This window comes from Delphinapterus leucas, chromosome 2 (assembly GCF_059928025.1).
Source record: "Delphinapterus leucas isolate spDelLeu-1000000601 "Yukka" chromosome 2, BTC_Dleu_Yukka2, whole genome shotgun sequence".
In the NCBI taxonomy this organism is placed as follows: Eukaryota; Metazoa; Chordata; class Mammalia; order Artiodactyla; family Monodontidae; genus Delphinapterus; species Delphinapterus leucas.
In genome coordinates, this window is record NC_143130.1 from 75,195,956 (window position 1) to 75,213,744 (window position 17,789).

General features: G+C 39.2%; 1 protein-coding gene across 1 annotated transcript in view; it reads right to left on the minus strand.

The window, feature by feature from the left end:
• Window positions 1–17,789, minus strand: part of TLN2 (talin 2) — a 304,454-nt gene that overhangs the window by 155,703 nt on the left and 130,962 nt on the right. The window contains exons 11-13 of the mRNA XM_089907140.1: window positions 7,163–7,318; window positions 1,253–1,354; window positions 435–511 (exon numbers count right to left, since the gene is read on the minus strand). Coding sequence (XP_089763266.1) covers window positions 435–511; window positions 1,253–1,354; window positions 7,163–7,318 — 335 coding nt within the window. The remainder of the gene's footprint in view (window positions 1–434; window positions 512–1,252; window positions 1,355–7,162; window positions 7,319–17,789) is intronic.

Below are 17,789 nucleotides of genomic sequence, written 5' to 3' on the forward strand. Positions count from 1 at the left end.
ACATATGTATCAAGCGTGGCAGGTAAAAGCATCCCATAAACAAAAACTCCTCTACCAGCTAGGCCCCTAGTCCAAAGGTACAGAATTAAACTCAGTCTCCAGGCTCTGATGATAATGATGCAGTTTATGAGATTTAAATCAGAAATTCAGAACAGGACTCATGAAGGCTCACTGTGTCTAACGGTGGAATTACGCATTACATCTTGTTCAGTGTCTCCCTGAAGTCCCCAGCCACCGTCGCCCCAACAAGGCACCCTCAACACTGATGACAATGGTCTGGGGACCACACTTCGAGAAGCAAGACTCATCTATCTCATCCACTATCACCTCCTCTACGTGAGGGACTTCAGGGCAACAGCCCCAGAGCTGGCACGAGGAAACCTGCCCTGTATCCAGGGAGAAGCCAGTTCTCCAGTGCTCTTAACGATACTTACTTTTTGGGGGAAACGGACTCTTCTAACATAGTTGACTCCTCATCGCCCTCTAGTCCAAATCTATCTTTACTTTGTTTCTGAGGTAAAACAAGACAAAAACGAAAGTCAGCAGGTCTTGACACAAGACCCTTTTAAGAGGCCTTTTAAAATGAGCCACACAAGCAGATCTGTTAAGGTTTACCCCAGATTCGTTGTATTGGATAATTAATAAGTGATGGGTGAAACAAAGCAATAGTAATGAAAAAGAAATATATTATTTAATACAGAGAGATATATAATGTCTTCTGTGTAACATTACTGCACAATTTTATACAGTTAAAATCAAGACATAGATATGAATATTCCGGTAGAACTTGGCTATTTTTGTGGGCTGTATCTTGAAGCCCTAGGAAAGGTATACCACTATGGCATATAACCCCCCATTAAAATAGGTTAAAAAAGAGAGAGAGAGAGAAGAAAGAAAAGGAATATCTTCAGACCCTAAAGCCAGTTTCTATAGAGGCCGGAAAGCATAACAATTACGTAGAGAGGAAGACGCTGAGGGGTTAGCCAGGCTCATTCATTAGCTAAATGATGCACTATTGCTCATGACTTGGCAGTCAATGACACAAATATGAGCTGCAGCAAAATCAGAAATCTCCTAGGATATGAGGTTAAAGACCTCACACTTAAGCAATCTTAATGTTAAAGATTCAATCAGTGAATCAAGTACTTTCCATGAGGTGTCTGCTTGCTTGTTTGTTTTTCAGGGAGCTCCATCACCTAAACTGAGTCTTTTAATAAAGAAGTGTTGTCCAATTTGCATCAGTATGAAATACCTTTTTGAGGATGATGTCAATGTAGCCTGCAATCAGCTGGGATATTTGCTCTCCCTCAGTGGTCTGTACTGAATAGTAGCTTTCCTGATACTCCCCAAAATCCTGGGGGGACAAAACCCACATTAGAAGAAATACAGCACATCAGCAGTTTTAAAGGTGAGGGGGTCCAGTTTTGGAACAGGTTCTGGCATGGATTCACTTTTTCTTGCTTGCCCCCTCTAAATACAACTGAACACCCTAAAATTTATTCAACAAGCAATGGTAAAGGGCTCTGAAAGCTGGAAAGGTAGACTGGCTGGTGACCTCAGGACCTGAAGAACCACAGTCTGAAGAGTTCTTGAGTTTTGTTTTAGATTCCATACCCCCAAGACTGGGTGCTGGAGAGGGTTGAAACTTGGAACGTCCAACAGTAAGTTCCCAAAAGCCTGTTCTCTTTGGCCAAGGGACCAGGAGAGGGGAAGCCCAACAGAGACCTAGTTGGGAGCCTCAAGCAGCTCCACAACCTAGGTTGTTGCTCACCAGCACCTGCAAAGCAGTGAAAGTCTGGCCATCCCAGGCCCTGCTCCACAACCCAGGCAGGCAGGTGATCTGGTCACTTTGCAGCAGTGGCCACAGTGAAGCCCTGCGTCTCCCTCCCCTCCACTCAGTGGCATAAGTAGATTCAGGCTCAGTAGCTTCTACCTCCCCTAAAAAAGGTCAGCCAGCAATAGCAGGTGGCCCAAGGAAGTACCTTCTTCCCCCACACCCCGAGCACCAACAGGCTTTGAGCAGGAACCCCAGCAGAGTCAGAAGTACAAAGCAATCCAGAATAGCATTGCAAGGGCTCAGAAAATAAACTGCCATTGAAACTCAAGTCCACAAAGACTTGAACACTAGAACACTACACACTAAACCTACAGCCAGAACACTACACACTAAACCTAAACAAGCTGACTGTCTGCTACAACAGAAGATATAAATAATATCAAGAGTCTCCTATTATCATAATCAAAACATCTAGGATATAATTGAAAATCACTATTCATTTCAAGAACCAGGATAACTACGACGTAAAAAAAGATAATCAGGGCTTCCCTGGTGGCGCTGTGGTTGAGAGTCCGCCTGCTGATGCAGGGGACACAGGTTCGTGCCCCGGTCTGAGAAGATCCCACATGCTGCGGAGCACCTAGGCCCGTGAGCCATGGCCACTGAGCCTGCGCGTCCGGAGCCTGTGCTCCGCGATGGGAGAGGCCACAACAGTGAGAGGCCCGCGTACCGCAAAAAAAAAAAAAAAAAAGATAATCAACTGATGTCAATACTGAAATGAAGCAGATGTTGGAATTACGTGATAAGGAATTTTTGATTTTGAATAATAAAAAATGTTTCAACACCCAATTACAAATTCTCCCAAAACAAATGAAAACAATAGAAAGATTCAACGAAGAAACCCAAGTCATAAAAAGGAACCAAATTGAAATTTTAGAATTAAAAAATGCCATAACCAAAGTAAAATGCACAGGATATAAACAGTAGTATGGAAATGACAAAGAAAAGAATAAACTTGAAAACAGATCAACAGAATTTAGTCAAGCGAAACAACAGAAAACAGACAAAATACAACAGAGCTTCAGGGATCTGTGGAACAATTTAAAAAAAGACCTAATGGGAGTTCCCTGGTGGCCTAGTGGTTAGGATTCTGGGCTTTCACTGCCACAGCCAGGGTTCAATTCCTGGCTGGGGAACTGAGATCACACAAGCCGTGTGGCATGGCAGGGAAAAAGAAAAAAAAAAAAAAAAAAAAAAAAAAAAATATATATATATATATATATATATATATATATATGAAAAGACCTAATGTCCATATCATCAGAAATATGGAAGGAGAGTAGAGTGTGGTATCCAAAAAAAAAAAAAAAAGTATTAAAAGAAATAATGGCTGAAAACATCTCTGAATTAGTGAAAGACATAAACCTACAAATTCAAGAAGCTAAGCAAACCCCAAAATAGAATCAACCTCAGAAACCCACCCCATGAACTTTTGAAAACTAGAGAAAAGAAAAACTTAAAAACATCCATAGAAAAGCAACATATTACCTACAAAGGAATACCAATCCGATGACAGAAAATTTCTATTCTGAAACCACAGAGGCCAGAAAGAAGTAGAATGACACTTCTCAAGTGCTAAAAGAAAAGAACTGTGGATCTCAAATCCTGTATCTGGCAAAATTAACCTTCATGAATGAAGGGGATATAACATTTTCAGATGAAGGAAAACTAAGAATTTGTTGCTAGCAGACCTACCTTTAAAGAATGGCTAACGAAAGCTCTCCAAACATAAGGAAAATGAAAACAAAAGAAGACAGGGAACTTGAAAGAGAAAGAACAATGAGATGGATAAAAACAGAAGTAAATGTAATAGACTATCCTTTCACCTCATGAGTTTTCTTCCATTTTATTTTATGGTTGAAGCAAAAGCTGTAACACCATCTCATGTAGTGGTCAATGTATACAGAAGAAATATTTAAACAATTATACTCAAAAAGTGTGGAGTGTAAACAGACCTAAATGGAAGTAAAGTTTTTATATTTTATTTGAAGTGGTGAAACATTGATGCTAGTAGGTGGTAATTAATTTCATACATATATGATAGTATCTAGAATAATTACTAAGAGCACTATGCCAAGAAATATGCTCAAAAAGATTATAAATAAAAATGGAGGGGCTTCCCTGGTGGTGCAGTGGTTGAGAATCTGCCTGCCAGTGCAGGGGATACGGGTTCAAGCCCTGGCCTGGGAGGATCCCACATGCCGCGGAGCAACTGGGCCTGTGAGCCACAACTACTGAGCCTGCACGTCTGGAGCCTGTGCTCCACAACAGGAGAGACCGCAGCAGTGAGAGGCCCACACACTGCGATGAAGAGTGGCCCCCGCTTGCCAAAACTGGAGAAAGCCCTCACACAGAAATGAAGACCCAACACAGCCAAAAATAAATAAAAAATAAATTTATAAAAGAAAACTCTGGTGAAGCCTTTAAAAAAAAAAAAAGGAACTCTAGGGACTTCCCTGGTGGCACAGTGGTTAGGAATCCACCTGCCAATGCAGGGACATGGGTTCGAGCCCTGGCCCGGGAAGATCCCACATGCCGCAGAGCAACTAAGCCCCGTGCGTCACAACTACTAAGCCTGTGCTCTAGAGGCCATGAGCCACAACTACTGAGCCCACGTGCCACAACTACTGAACCCCACATGCCTAGAGCCTGTTCTCTGCAACAAGAGAAGCCACCACAATGAGAAGACCACTCACTGCAACGAAGAGTAGCCCCCGCTCACCGCAACTAGAGAAAGCCCACGCGCAGCAACGAAGACCCAATGAAGCCAAAAATTAATTAATGAAAAGAAAAATGGAACTCTAAAAAAAATGTTCAAGTAACCCACAGGAAGGCAAGAGAAATAGAGAATAAAATAAACAAAAAAATAATAAAATGGTAGGCATAATACCTAACATACTAATAATTAGCTTAAAAGATAATTGGCCTAAATACATTAATTACAAGAGTGAATTTTAATAAAAAGCACAACCCAACTCCATGCTCTCTACATGAAATTCATTTAAAACCTAACAATATAACTAGGTTTAAAATAAAAGGGTAGAAAAATATAACATTCAAACACCTAATTTAAAAAAGCATGAGTGGGGCTTCCCTGGTGACACAGTGGTTGAGTGTCTGCCTGCCGATGCAGGGGATACAGGTTCGTTCCCCGGTCCGGGAAGATCCCACATGCCACGGAGCGGCTGGGCCCGTGAGCCATGGCCGCTGAGCCTGCGCGTCTGGAGCCTGTGCTCCGCAACAGGAGAGGCCACAACAGTGAGAGGCCCGCGTACCACACACACACAAAAAAAGCGTGAGTGGCTATACCAATGTAAGATAAAGCAAACTGCAGAGCAAAATCTTTACTATGAACAAAAGAACATAATGATAGAACAATTTCTCCATTAAGAACATAGCATAATCTTAAATGTATAGATACAGAACAGCAGAGCTTCAAAATACATGAAACAAAAACTGATAGAGATGAAAGGAGAAATAGAAAAAAATCCCCAATTGCTGTTGGGAACTTCACTCTCAGGAATTGTTAGAATCACTAGACAGAAAATTAACAAGGATATGTAAGACTGAAATACCACCAACAGCTAACAGGATCTAACTGGCATTTATAGGACACTATACCCAACAGCAGAATGCACATTCTTTTCAAGCACTCATGGAACATTCTCCAAGAATGATCATATCCCTGTGATATAAAACAAACCTTAAAATTCTACAAATTGAAATCATACGAAGTATGTTCCATGAACATTAACAGAATCACAGTACATCTCATTGACCATAAGAGAAACAAACTAAAACTCAATAACAGAAAGACAACAGGAAAATCTCTAAACACTTGTATATTAAATTAAAGCTGGGTAGGAAGGAAAGAAACTTTACAGGTTATAAGCTTTAATCCAACTTTAGTAAAAACATTGATATTTGTTCTCTCTTTCGCTTCAGGTAGTTACTGCAATTTGCAACAGTTTTTAATAACTTTTTGTTTTTAAAAAAGCAGTACTTGGGTCTAGCTTAAAAAGACCAATAGTATCAAAATGTATATAACAAAACATAGCTATGCCTGCCCTACCCATTCCCACCTTCACTTTCCATCCCCCGTGCAACTACTTTGAATCCTTTTTAGCAATTTCTTCTAGTATTTCTAAATAATATATTTATATTGATTTCTTGATTTTTCTATTTTAGAAATTATCCACAATTACCTACAATGGAAGATGAGAACTTAGTTCACTAAGCGTGAACACCTACTTTTTAAGGGCCATGTGGATACAGCTGTTACTCACTACAGGAGGAAAGAAGGTATGTTTTCTGAAGATTCCTCCCAACTGGCAAGAGTCTATCAATCAATGATCAAATTAGATAACTAATACTCCCACTAAGGCCCCTTCCTTATACCTTTTTTCTGATGCCCTATTATAAGATCTTGCCTAGATGCAGTTATTTCAAGTGTTCACAAGAGCTGGAGAATAGTACAGTTCAGGAGTGCTGAAGAAACTCACAAATGTCAACACTTTCCGATTTCTCTTATGGCTCGATATGTGCTACAAAATAATTGCCCTACCAATTCTCACATACCAATGTGGCTGGCTACAGTTAAGGCCACATGGTATACTCTGTTAAGAGCAGATACTGAGATTGGGAGGAAGAATTCAGAGGTTTAAAGGTCTGGAACAAACATTCTCCCTACTTTCCATGCATTTCACTTTGAGCATTTTATTATCATCGTCTCATTTGATTCTGACAACTCTGTGAAACAGGTATCACTACCCCCATTTCACAGCTGAGGACATTAAGGCTCAGAGAGGAGAAGTAACTTGAGCAAGGGCACAGAGCTGGGAATGAAAGCTGATTTCGAATGCTACCCCACAGTCTATGCTATTTCCACCATACAACAATGTTCTCTTCATAGGCAGGCTGGGAAAACACAGCTTGGCAAGTTGTCACAATTCTTAGGAACTTCTAAAACAACTAAAGATGAGGAGGGAGCCTTTGTACGGGCCTCAGAGCGTTATAAAGCTGCCTTTTAGGGTATACTAGGCGTGGCATCAGGACCACAGAGACTGAGAATCATCCCTGACTGGCTCTTTCTAATTAAAGAACTCAGGCAGACTTAGAGCACTAGAGAGGAAGAGGTGGTCAATGAGACCCAGCTCTCAGACATCTCGCTCACTTCTGGACCAGTGCCCACCCCTGCCCTCGTGGACCCCCACCATCTGTCCCTCTCCAAGGGCAGGGAAACCCAATGGGCTTGTATTGTTTCCCTGCCCCACGATATCACCCAAGGCCATGCTGGCCCACTCGCTGCCTTCAGCCAGTCCCTACCAGTGTGAAGCTCTTGGGTGAGGCTGCCCAGCGCTTGACCGTGGTGAGTGGCCACTCCTGCAGCACTTCCTTGGTCTTTTCATCCACGCGCATCACCGAGTCCTTGGTGATCCCTAGCAGGCGAGGCACCAGCTTGTTCTTGCCTTTCATCTTTTCCTGAAACAGGAGGTACCAAGTGTCAGTGCTCTTCCTCTGAATACATCTGATTTTTCCAAGTTATCAGTAATTTCGTGATGTTTTACCTACGGTCAACCTACAACACTGTGTTTCAAAAACAGGCAGGGCTATCGGAAAACCAGAATTTTAAGACTAGATAAATGACTCATAAATTAAAGGAATGGAAGCTAAAACAGAGCCATCAGAAGACTGGAGGGATCCACAAAGGCACACTTCCTGGAGAGAGATACTGTCCAGGAGGGCAGGTTGCTCCAAAAACAGAGATTGTGACAGAAAAAAGATATCCAGAGAAAAAGAAGTTAAAGTGAACTCCAAATATTATCACTCCCAGTAGCCACCTCAGTGAGTAACAAAAAAGGGTTAATGTGGAATTTAAATACGGTACTTTAGCTGTTTAGAATTAACTACAACTGCCAGAGTAGCATCTTCTCAATACTAAACACAGCCTTTTTATTTTTATTTTTTTAATAATCACTGAAATATATTTCCATTTGGGTTCTTCATTTTGGTATTTTTTATGTGTATCTACTGACCCTTAAGATATTTTATGATTAGTTTTAATAAGTTTTTAAAGAAATAGTCATCATGCCTATTAAAATAATGAATCCCTACCTCACACTCATGCCACAAGAAATTCAAAAAAGGTAAATAATTTAGGAAGAACACACAGTTGGATATTTTTGTGATTTCTCAGGGGGAAATGACTTCTTAGCACAAAAGCTAAAATAAAAAAATAACTAAAGGAAAAGATTAATAGCTTTAACTATAAAATATATGGACTTTGATACATTTTTTTAAAAAAGAAAGAGACAGTGGGAGAAAAAGAAAGAGACCTCACCATAAAGAAATTAAAAGGCAAATGACTGGGGAATAAATATCTACAACAAATAGTATGATAAAAGATTTCATACACTTCATATATTAAAGGTTATCATAAATCATCAAACATAAGTGGCAAAGAACATGAACAGAAAATGTTTAAATAAGTAACTAGATAATAAGCAATAAGATAAATTTTCATGTATATGTAATCGTTTTTTAAAAAACTTAATACTCAATTAAAGAAGGTATGAAGGGGGACCACTACTCGTGGGCATTTAAAATAGCAAAGGCTTTATGGAAGAAAAGCTTTAAAATTCAAAGCTTTAAGATTCAAAGCTTTAAAAATGTTTCTACTTTTAACCCAACTTGCTTTTCAAAACTTATTCAAAAAGAACTTATAAATGTGTATAAAGATTATGCTGCAAGAAGGATCAACTAGAGTTTATCACAGTGAAAAACTAGAAATAACCAACAAAGTTCAACCACAAGAGATATGATAAATAAATGATGGTACATCCAAATAATAGACTACAACTATTAAAAATCATATTATAGGAAAACAAGTGGATTCATAATAAAAATTCATTCACATTAAAAAATTAAAAAGTCAACTGTACAGCATGATCCTACGTGAAATAAAATTTTAAATAGAATTTTCAGAAAATTCATTACATGACAAAACGGTGCCAATGATCATCTCGTACAATTTGTATTTTTTCGTGTGCTTTCCCTTTTTCGAAAAACTTAATACACATTCCTATTGTTGTCAGGAAAAAAACAAACTTTTCAAAAAATATCTGCAGAAACCTAGCAATGCCCAAACCACTATTACCAGAGGAATACACATATAAATTAGCACAAAGTATGCAAGTATACACGGGTCTGTGTACAAGGGGACAGGCACTTAAAACAAGCCAGGAGTGTGACAGATACTTAACAATCATTATCCATTAATTTTCAGAGCATCCCCCAAATGTTGGCGGCGGTGGCATCACCATCATGCCAGTCTTGAAATGAAGGAACCAGCAACTTGCCCACGGCAAACAGTAGTAAGTGATAAAGGCAGGATTAGAACACAGACTTCAGCAGCTCAAAAACATCTCTGACTTCAAAAAAGACTGTCTACCACAGTATACTACTTCTGATGGAAGCAATTAGAGAAAAGGCAAAAACACTCCTCCCAGCCCCTGTGGGCAGTTCATAAACCGTCAAACAGTGAAGGTCACGGCACACCTCCAGTTTCCTCCCAAGAGGAGGAGATAAAGGCATTAGGAATCTGTGTGGGTGTCTGAGGAGGGGAATATGGCACTGTAAGAACCTCTGAGTTAGGAAAAACTCAGAGAAGAGTCAGATCCTTTGTGGAGAGGCCATTTCCACCAGGGGTGATATCAGCGCAGGGTGGACCATGCCAGTACACATCACTTGGCTTCAGGAGCCACACAGATTTACGTGGAGAGGTTCCAGGCGGCTAGTTTAGTCACACAGGGCTGGTACCAGCCCAGCTGCTGGCACCAGGAAGGGGATCAGAAATAAAATATGGTTTGCAGCTGTTGCCTTCCTCCTTTCAAATCTGTACTTCCCCAGTGAGCGGCTTTGGGGTGAGGGAATACAGGATCGTGATGGATTGCCCTGACTCCTGTCGAGATGGTTCTGGCCTGGGAGAGGAAACCAGAGTGAACAAGCAAACAACTTACAGCGGGCATTCCATTAGAAGGTCACGACTAGGGGGGAAGGGTATATAAGGAACTCAGAAAATACTGTCACTCAGCAACAGAGACCACCATCAAGGGACACAATTATTTCAGTGCCTACCCGCAAAATGCAGAGCAGCTGGAGAAAGTTAAAACAGCGAGGGGCTCGGCTCTGTGCTAGTGATATAAGGGGCTCCCCTGACAGAGGACCTGCCTTAGACCCTCAGTGGCAGACCTGCATGATAGAAGGTCCAGAGGCAATAAGGCTCCCCCTTCCTCTCCAAATCTCGAATCTCAGTCCACTCCACACGTCTCCTTTCCAGCCTTCCAACTACAGACACCAGCATCCTTTATCTCCAGGAGAAGCAATTAGGCTAGGCAGGATGCAGTGAAGACCCGTCTCTCTTGTGCAGACACACGCAGACTGTGGGTGTGAGTTTGCCAGCTACCTAGCAACTTCTCTCTCGAGGCAGTCCTCATCAGGTTGGTTTTGTTTTGAGGATGTGTCGAGCTCACATGACTTACAGGCAGGAGAAGGTGTGTATTCTACCAAGGAAAGTCAGGATCTACTAATACGCCCTGCCGTTCCTCTTTCAAGCACATCTCAACCATTACTGTGGGTTCGGTCCTGGCAGCTGGCTGTTATCAATCCTGCTCAGCCTTGGGCTCTTCTCACAGGTGTGGATATTGGCTGATTCTGACATCACCTGTGCCTTACATCAGATTCGGACTTGGGTGGAGGGATGCCAGTGGGCTAAACGTTGGGCATGCTTTGGCTCTAAGCCCAACTTCAATGTGGCCTAAGCCTGTGATCCAGCTGTGCTCACCAGAGTTCTCTACTGGCTTCCTGCCAAAGTGCTGCCTTGTGTGCTTTGCTGTGTCATCAGTATGCTTTTTGCTTTTAGGAGCACGGCAGAAAGGGATGGCTGCTCCAAAGCAAAATGGTGCTAAAGACCCTGTTCATTAGCATTTCTCTCCCTAAAACAACTGGCAATCCATGTTGATTTAATTCATGATTCTGAGATGCTCTGAATGCCCTCTGTGATGCTTTTACAGTTGAGAGGAGAAGAGGCTCAGCTCCCAAGGTATGTAACCCTCAAGGCTCTGGCTGTGGTTGCAGGGAAGGTTAAAGGCAAGTTTATAACTCAGAAGGTTTCCACAAGGGTTTCCGGGAAACAAGATTCTTTGCAAGTCATGGGAAATGCCTTACTGTTCCTTATGGGGTTCTGAAAAACTTATCAAGATAAACTGCAAAAGATTTCAATGAAAGAGGAAGACTGTAGATGTTTACAGCTCCCATTTATTGAGATCATTTGTGCAACAGTCCTCTTTTCTATATTACTTCCTTTAACCTCATAAAAAGTCAGCACTCTAGGTAAGCAAGCTGAGCTTTAGAGATGGAAGGTAAAGTAACTTATCGAAGGTCAAACTAAGTGGCAAAGCCAGAATTACAAACCCAGGTCTTTCTTTTCGAAGGATATGTTCTTAGCCACTGAGAACACTGCCACATAACGGGCTTATTAGAGACATCCTCTCTATTGGGGTCAGCAAACTATGGCAGGTACTAAATCCAGTTTTCTGCTCCCCCCGGCACCTCTTTTTTGGCCTGAGAGCTAAGAGTGAATTTTCTATTTTCAAATGGTTGAAAAAAAAAATTAAGAGTAATAATACTTCATGAAACGTGAAAATTATATGAAATTGAAATTTCACAATCCATAAATAAAGCTTTACAGAAACACACCATGCTCATTTATTTATATATTGCCTACTGATTTCAGGATACAAGCACAGAGATGAGTGGTTCGACTAGCAAAGGCTAAGATATTGACTACCTGGGCCCTTTACTAAAAAGTTTGCCAACCCCTGCTCTGTATCATGAACTCTAAAAGCTAATGAAAAGTTGGAGGACTCAGGGGCCAGGAATTAGGGAATTGTGAAGAGGGTTAAGGAGTTGGGATAACCTAGAATGTATCAAACATCCCTACATTCCAGCTACTACATTTCTTTACATACATTACCTCACTTAATCTTCATTAGAGCTCTGTAAAGAATTACCATTCCCATTTTTCACATGAAGAAACTGAGGTTTCAGAAGGTTAAGGATGTCTCTCCAAGTCACGAGTTTCTGTCATTTCTCACATAGGCAATATTGCATCAAGAATTCTAGGCCAGTCTTCCCGACTCCAACACCCAAGCACTTTCTATTACAACAATATAAAATACAGTATGAAGTATCCTTGAACCACATGGGTTTGAACCAGGTGAGTCCACTTCTTTTCAATAGCTAATACTATAGAACTACATGATCCATACGGGTTGAATCCACAAATGTGGAACCGTGAATACAGACAAACTGCAGGTACAGAGGGCCAACTGTAAGTTATACACGGATTTTGGACCGCGCAAAGGGTCGATGCCCGCTAACCCCCACGTTGTTCAAGGGTCAACTGCATAATGCTCTGAATATTAGGACAAGATGTACACAGATACAGAGGAAAATATGATGGAAGGACCTATAAACATATCAAACTAGTTCTCTCACAATATATACTGATCTGAAGGCCATGTGGTATGATTAAGTGTGTTTAATATCAATATTTACATTTTATAAATTATGATTTCATTGACTTATTTAATTTAGGATTTCAAATAGTCTATCCAAGTAGTGAATTAATCACTTTTAACGTACTTCTTAAATTATGCCAATGAACTTCCTTCACAATTTAATGGTATGTTCAGATTGGGGGGTCTAGAGAAATCTGTTACTTATGCCTTTAAAACACATACTGTCCCTTACCCAAACAATTTTGTGTGTGCATGTGCTATTCTGTGTGTGATGTCTTTTTACCATATATTCTAAATGGTTGCACTTATTTATACACACACAGGTTATTTCATGCTGCTGACATATGTGTTGTAAATTTATCTGCTCTATTCACTGAATTTAAAAATAAACCTAAAAATTAAAATGACTGTATATTGTTATAACATGTATAAGGATCTGCACACTGAAAATTACAAAATGTTGATGAAAGAAATCAAAGAGGATCTACTATCATGTTCATGGATTGAAAAACTCAACATAGTAAAGTTATCAATTCTCCCCCAATTGATCTATAAATTCAATGCAGTGCCTATCAAAATCCCAGCTAAGTTTTTTGTAGACACAGACAACCTTGTTCTAAAGTGTTCATGGAAAGGCAAAGGACCTAAATTAGCTAAAACAATTTTGAAAAAGAAAAAAAAAGTAAAGAGAATCATTCAACTTGATGTTAACACTTACTATACAGCTAAAGTGATCAGGACAGTGTGATTATCAGTGGAAGGACGAACACAAATCAAGAGAACAGATTAGAAATAGAAATAGATTCATAGCAATGTATTCAAATGAATTTTGACAAGGATAAAGAAAAAATCCAGTGGAGGAAGGATAGCCCTTTCAAAAAACAGTGCTGGGGCAACTGGACATCCATAGGCCAAAAATGAACCTTGACCTAAAAACCTCACATCTTATACAAAACCTAACATCTTATACAAACTCAAGTGGGGACTTCCCTGGTGGTCCAGTAGTTAACAATCCACCTTCCAATGCAGAGGACGTGGGTGCAACCCCTGATCAAGGAACTAAGATCCCACGTGCCGCAGGGCAACTAAGCCCACACACCGCAACTACTGAGCCAGCCCCCTCTGGAGCCCAAGTGCCACAACTAGAGAGAAGCCCGCACGCCACAAGAAAGATCCCGCGTGCCGTAATTAAGATGCGATGCAGCCAAAGAAAATAAAATTAAACAAAACAAACTCAAGTGGACCATGGACCTAAATGTAAAATGTAAAACTGTAGAACATTTAGAACTAAACACAGGAGAAAATCTTCGGAGCCTAGAGTTAGACCTCTCAGACGTAACACTTAAAGCAAGATCCATAAAAGTAAAAAATGATAAAACGCCCATCTTCAAAATTAAGAACCTGTATTCTGTGAAAGACCTTGTCAAGAGGATAAAAAGACAAGTTACAGACTATGAGAAAATATTCACAAATCACATTTAACAAAGGACTTGGACCTAGGATATATAAAGAACTCTTAAAACTCAAGAGTAAGAAAAAAAAATCTAACTAGAAAGTTGGTCATAAAAACATGAACAGACATTTCACTGAAGAGGATATACAGATGGCAAAGAAGCACAGGAAAAGATGTTCAAAATCATTAGCCATCAGGGAAATGCAAATTAAAACCGCAATAAGATATCATAAAACATCTATCAGAAAGGCTAAAAGAAAAAAACAATGATAACACGAAATGCTGAAGAGAATGATAAGAAACTGGATCACTCATATTTTGCTGGTAAGAATGTCAAATGGTACAGTCACTCTGGAAAACAGTCTGGCTGTTTGTTATAGCGCTAAGTGTGTCCTTACCATATGGTTCAGCAATTGTACTCTTGGGCGTTTAGCCCAATGAAATGAACACTTCATTCTCACAAAAACCTATATACAAATATTTATAGCAGCTTTATTCAGAATAGGCACAAACTAGAAACAACCCAAATGTCCTTCAGTGATAAATGGCTAAACAAACTGGTACTTCCATACTATGGAATACTATTTGGCAATAAAAAGCAATGGACTACTGACACACATTATGACTTGGAGAGATCTCAAGGGAATTCTACTAAATGAAAAAAAAAACCCTCAAAAATTTATGATATGATATGATTCCGTTTATGTAGTACTTTTGAAATAACAAAATTATTCAGACAGACAATAAATCAGTGGTTGCTAGGGGGTACAGAGACCAGGGGAAGGGAGTAGGGTGTGAGGAGAAACAGGAAGGGGTGGGACGTGTGTATGGCCATAAAAGGGTAGCACAAGGTATTCTCTATGGATTAGAGTTCAATATCTTGACTACAGTGGTGGTAACACAAATCTACACATGAAAAAAACTGCATAGAACTAAACACACACACACACACACAAATGAGTACATACAGAACGTGAAATGTGATTAACGTCTATGAACTGTACCAAGTCGATTTCCTGGTTGTGACATTGTACTATAGTTACCATTGAGGGAAACGATGAAAAGGGTATTATTATTTATTTTTACAACGTTATTGAGATATAATTCACATACCATACAATAGACCTATTTAAAGTATCTAATTCAGTGGATTTTAGTATATTTACAGATATGTGCAACTATCACCACAGTCAGTTTTAAAACATTTTCATCACCTCAAAAAAGAAAAATCCTGTACCATTAGCTATTACTCACATAGGTCCGCTGATCCCACCCCACTCTTAAGCAACCACTAATCTACTTTCTGTCTCTATGGATTTGCCTTTCTGGACATTCTATATCAATGGAATCTTGTGACAGGCTTCTTTCACTTCACATAACATTTCCAAAATTCACCCATGCTGTAGCATGAAGCAGTACACTTCATTTCTTTTTATGACCAAATAATATTGCACCTTATGGACAGACCACATTTTGTTCATCCATTCATCAGCTGACGAACATGTGGGTTGTTTCCACATTTTTGCTAAATGCAGCTGTACACTTTCACGTACAAGTTTTTCTGTGGACATGTGATTTGAAATCTCTTGGGCATATATACCGAGGAGTAGAACTACTAGGTCATATGGTATCTCTATGTTTAATAATTGAGCAAGTGCCAGACTATTCTCTAAGGTGGCTGCACCATTTTACATTCCTAGCAGCAGTATATGAGGGCTCCAGTTTCCCTACATCCTCACCCATACTTGTTACTCTGACTTTTTGATTCTCTGAATTATGTTTCCAACTTCCTGTGAATCTATCATTATTTCAAAGTACATAGTTAAAAATATGATTGTTTATCCTTATTAAAAGACAAACAATCATAGCAAAGAGTAATAATAATTTTTTCATTTCCTAAAGTTACGCATTTAAAAAAATTTTTATGTCTTACCACACTTCCTATAACTTCCAAAACAATGTTAAAGGGTAACTTGTTCTGATCCCAATTTTTATAGATTTCTCTCTAGCACTTCTCTGTTGAGTAGAATGCTGGTGATAGGTTTAAAACATTCTATCCTGTTGAGGAAGTACACTTTTATTCCAGCATTTTATGGAAATTTTTATAATGAGTACCTGAATTTTATCAAACACCTTAGTGGCTTTATCACTTATCAAATGATCACATGATGCCATCTTTTCCAGCTTTATTTAGATATAACTGACATAGAACATTATGTAAGTTTAAGGTGTGCAATATGATTTGATATATGTATATATTGAGAAATGATTACCACAGTAAGGTTAACACATTCTTCACCTCACAAAATTACCTTTTTGTAGTTGCTATGATGAGGACATTTAAGATTTACACTCTTAGCAAGAATATTAAAAGCGACAAGAGAAAAGCAACAAATAATATACAAGGGAACTACCATAAGGCTATCCATTGATTTTTTTCAGCAGAAAAAATCTGCAGGCCAGAAGGGAGTGGCAGGACATACTTAAAGTGATGAAAGAGAAAAATCTACAATGAAGAATACTCTACCCAGCAGGGCTCTCGTTCACATTTGATGGAGAAATCAAAAGCTTTATGGACAAGCAAAAGCTAAAAGAATTCAGCACCACCAAACCAGCTTTAAAACAAACGCTAAAGGAACTTCTCTAGGTAGAAAAGGCCACAATTAGAAATAAGAAAGTCGTGAAATGGAAAAGCTCACTGGTAAAGGCAAACATACAATAAAGGTAGGAAATCATCTACACACAAAGCTAGTAGGGAGGACAAAAAAGGTAAAATCATCTGTATCCACAATAAGCAGTTAAGGGATACACAAAAGAATTAGATGTAAAATATCAAAAACAGTAATTGTGAGGGGAGGAGAGTACAAATGCAGGGTATCTAAAATGCATTTGAAATTAAGAGATGAGCAACTTAAAACAAGCAGGTATATACATACACTGCTATACAAAAACCTCACGGTAACTGCAAGACAAAAATCTATAATAGATATACACATAAAAAAGAAGAAGGAAGCCAAACCTAACACTAAAGATAGTCATCAAATCACAAGAGAAGAGAACCAAAGAAGAAAGGGGAAAAAAAGACCTACAAAAACAAACCCAAAACAATTAACAAAATGGCAATAGGAATATACATATTGGTAATTACCTGAAATGCAAACAGACTAAATGCTCCAGCCAAAAGACACTGACTGGCTGAATGGATAACAAAACAGGACCTGTATATCCTGCCTACAAGAGACTCACTTCAGATCTAGAGACACATACAGACTGAAAATGACGGGATGGAATGAGGTATTCTAAGCAAATGGAAATCAAAAGAAAGCCGGAGTAGCAACACTTAGACAAAATAGACTTTAAAATAAAGACTCTTACAAGAGACAAAGAAGTACATTACATAATAATCAAAGGATCAAATCAAGAAGAAAATACAATTGTAAATATATATGCACCCAACATAAGAGCACCTCAATATAAAAGGCAAATGTTAACACATATAAAAGGAGAAATTGACAATAACACAATAATACTGGGGGACTTTAACACCCCACTTATATCAATGGACAGATCCTCCAGACAGAAAATCAATAAGGAAACACAGGCCTGAGATGGCACACTAGACCAAATGGACTTAACTGATATTTACAGAGCACTCCATCCAAAAGCAGTAGAATATACATTCTTTTCAACTGCACATGGAACATTCTCCAGGATAGATCACATGCTGGGCCACAAAGTGAACCTCAGTCAATTTAAGAAAATGGAAATTATATCAAGCATCTTTTCCGACCACAACACTATGAGGCTAGAAATTAACTGTAAGGAAAAAACTGCAAAAAATACAAACATGTGGAAGCTAAATAATGTGCTACTAAACAACCAATGGATCACTGAAGAAATCAAAGAGGAAATTAAAAAA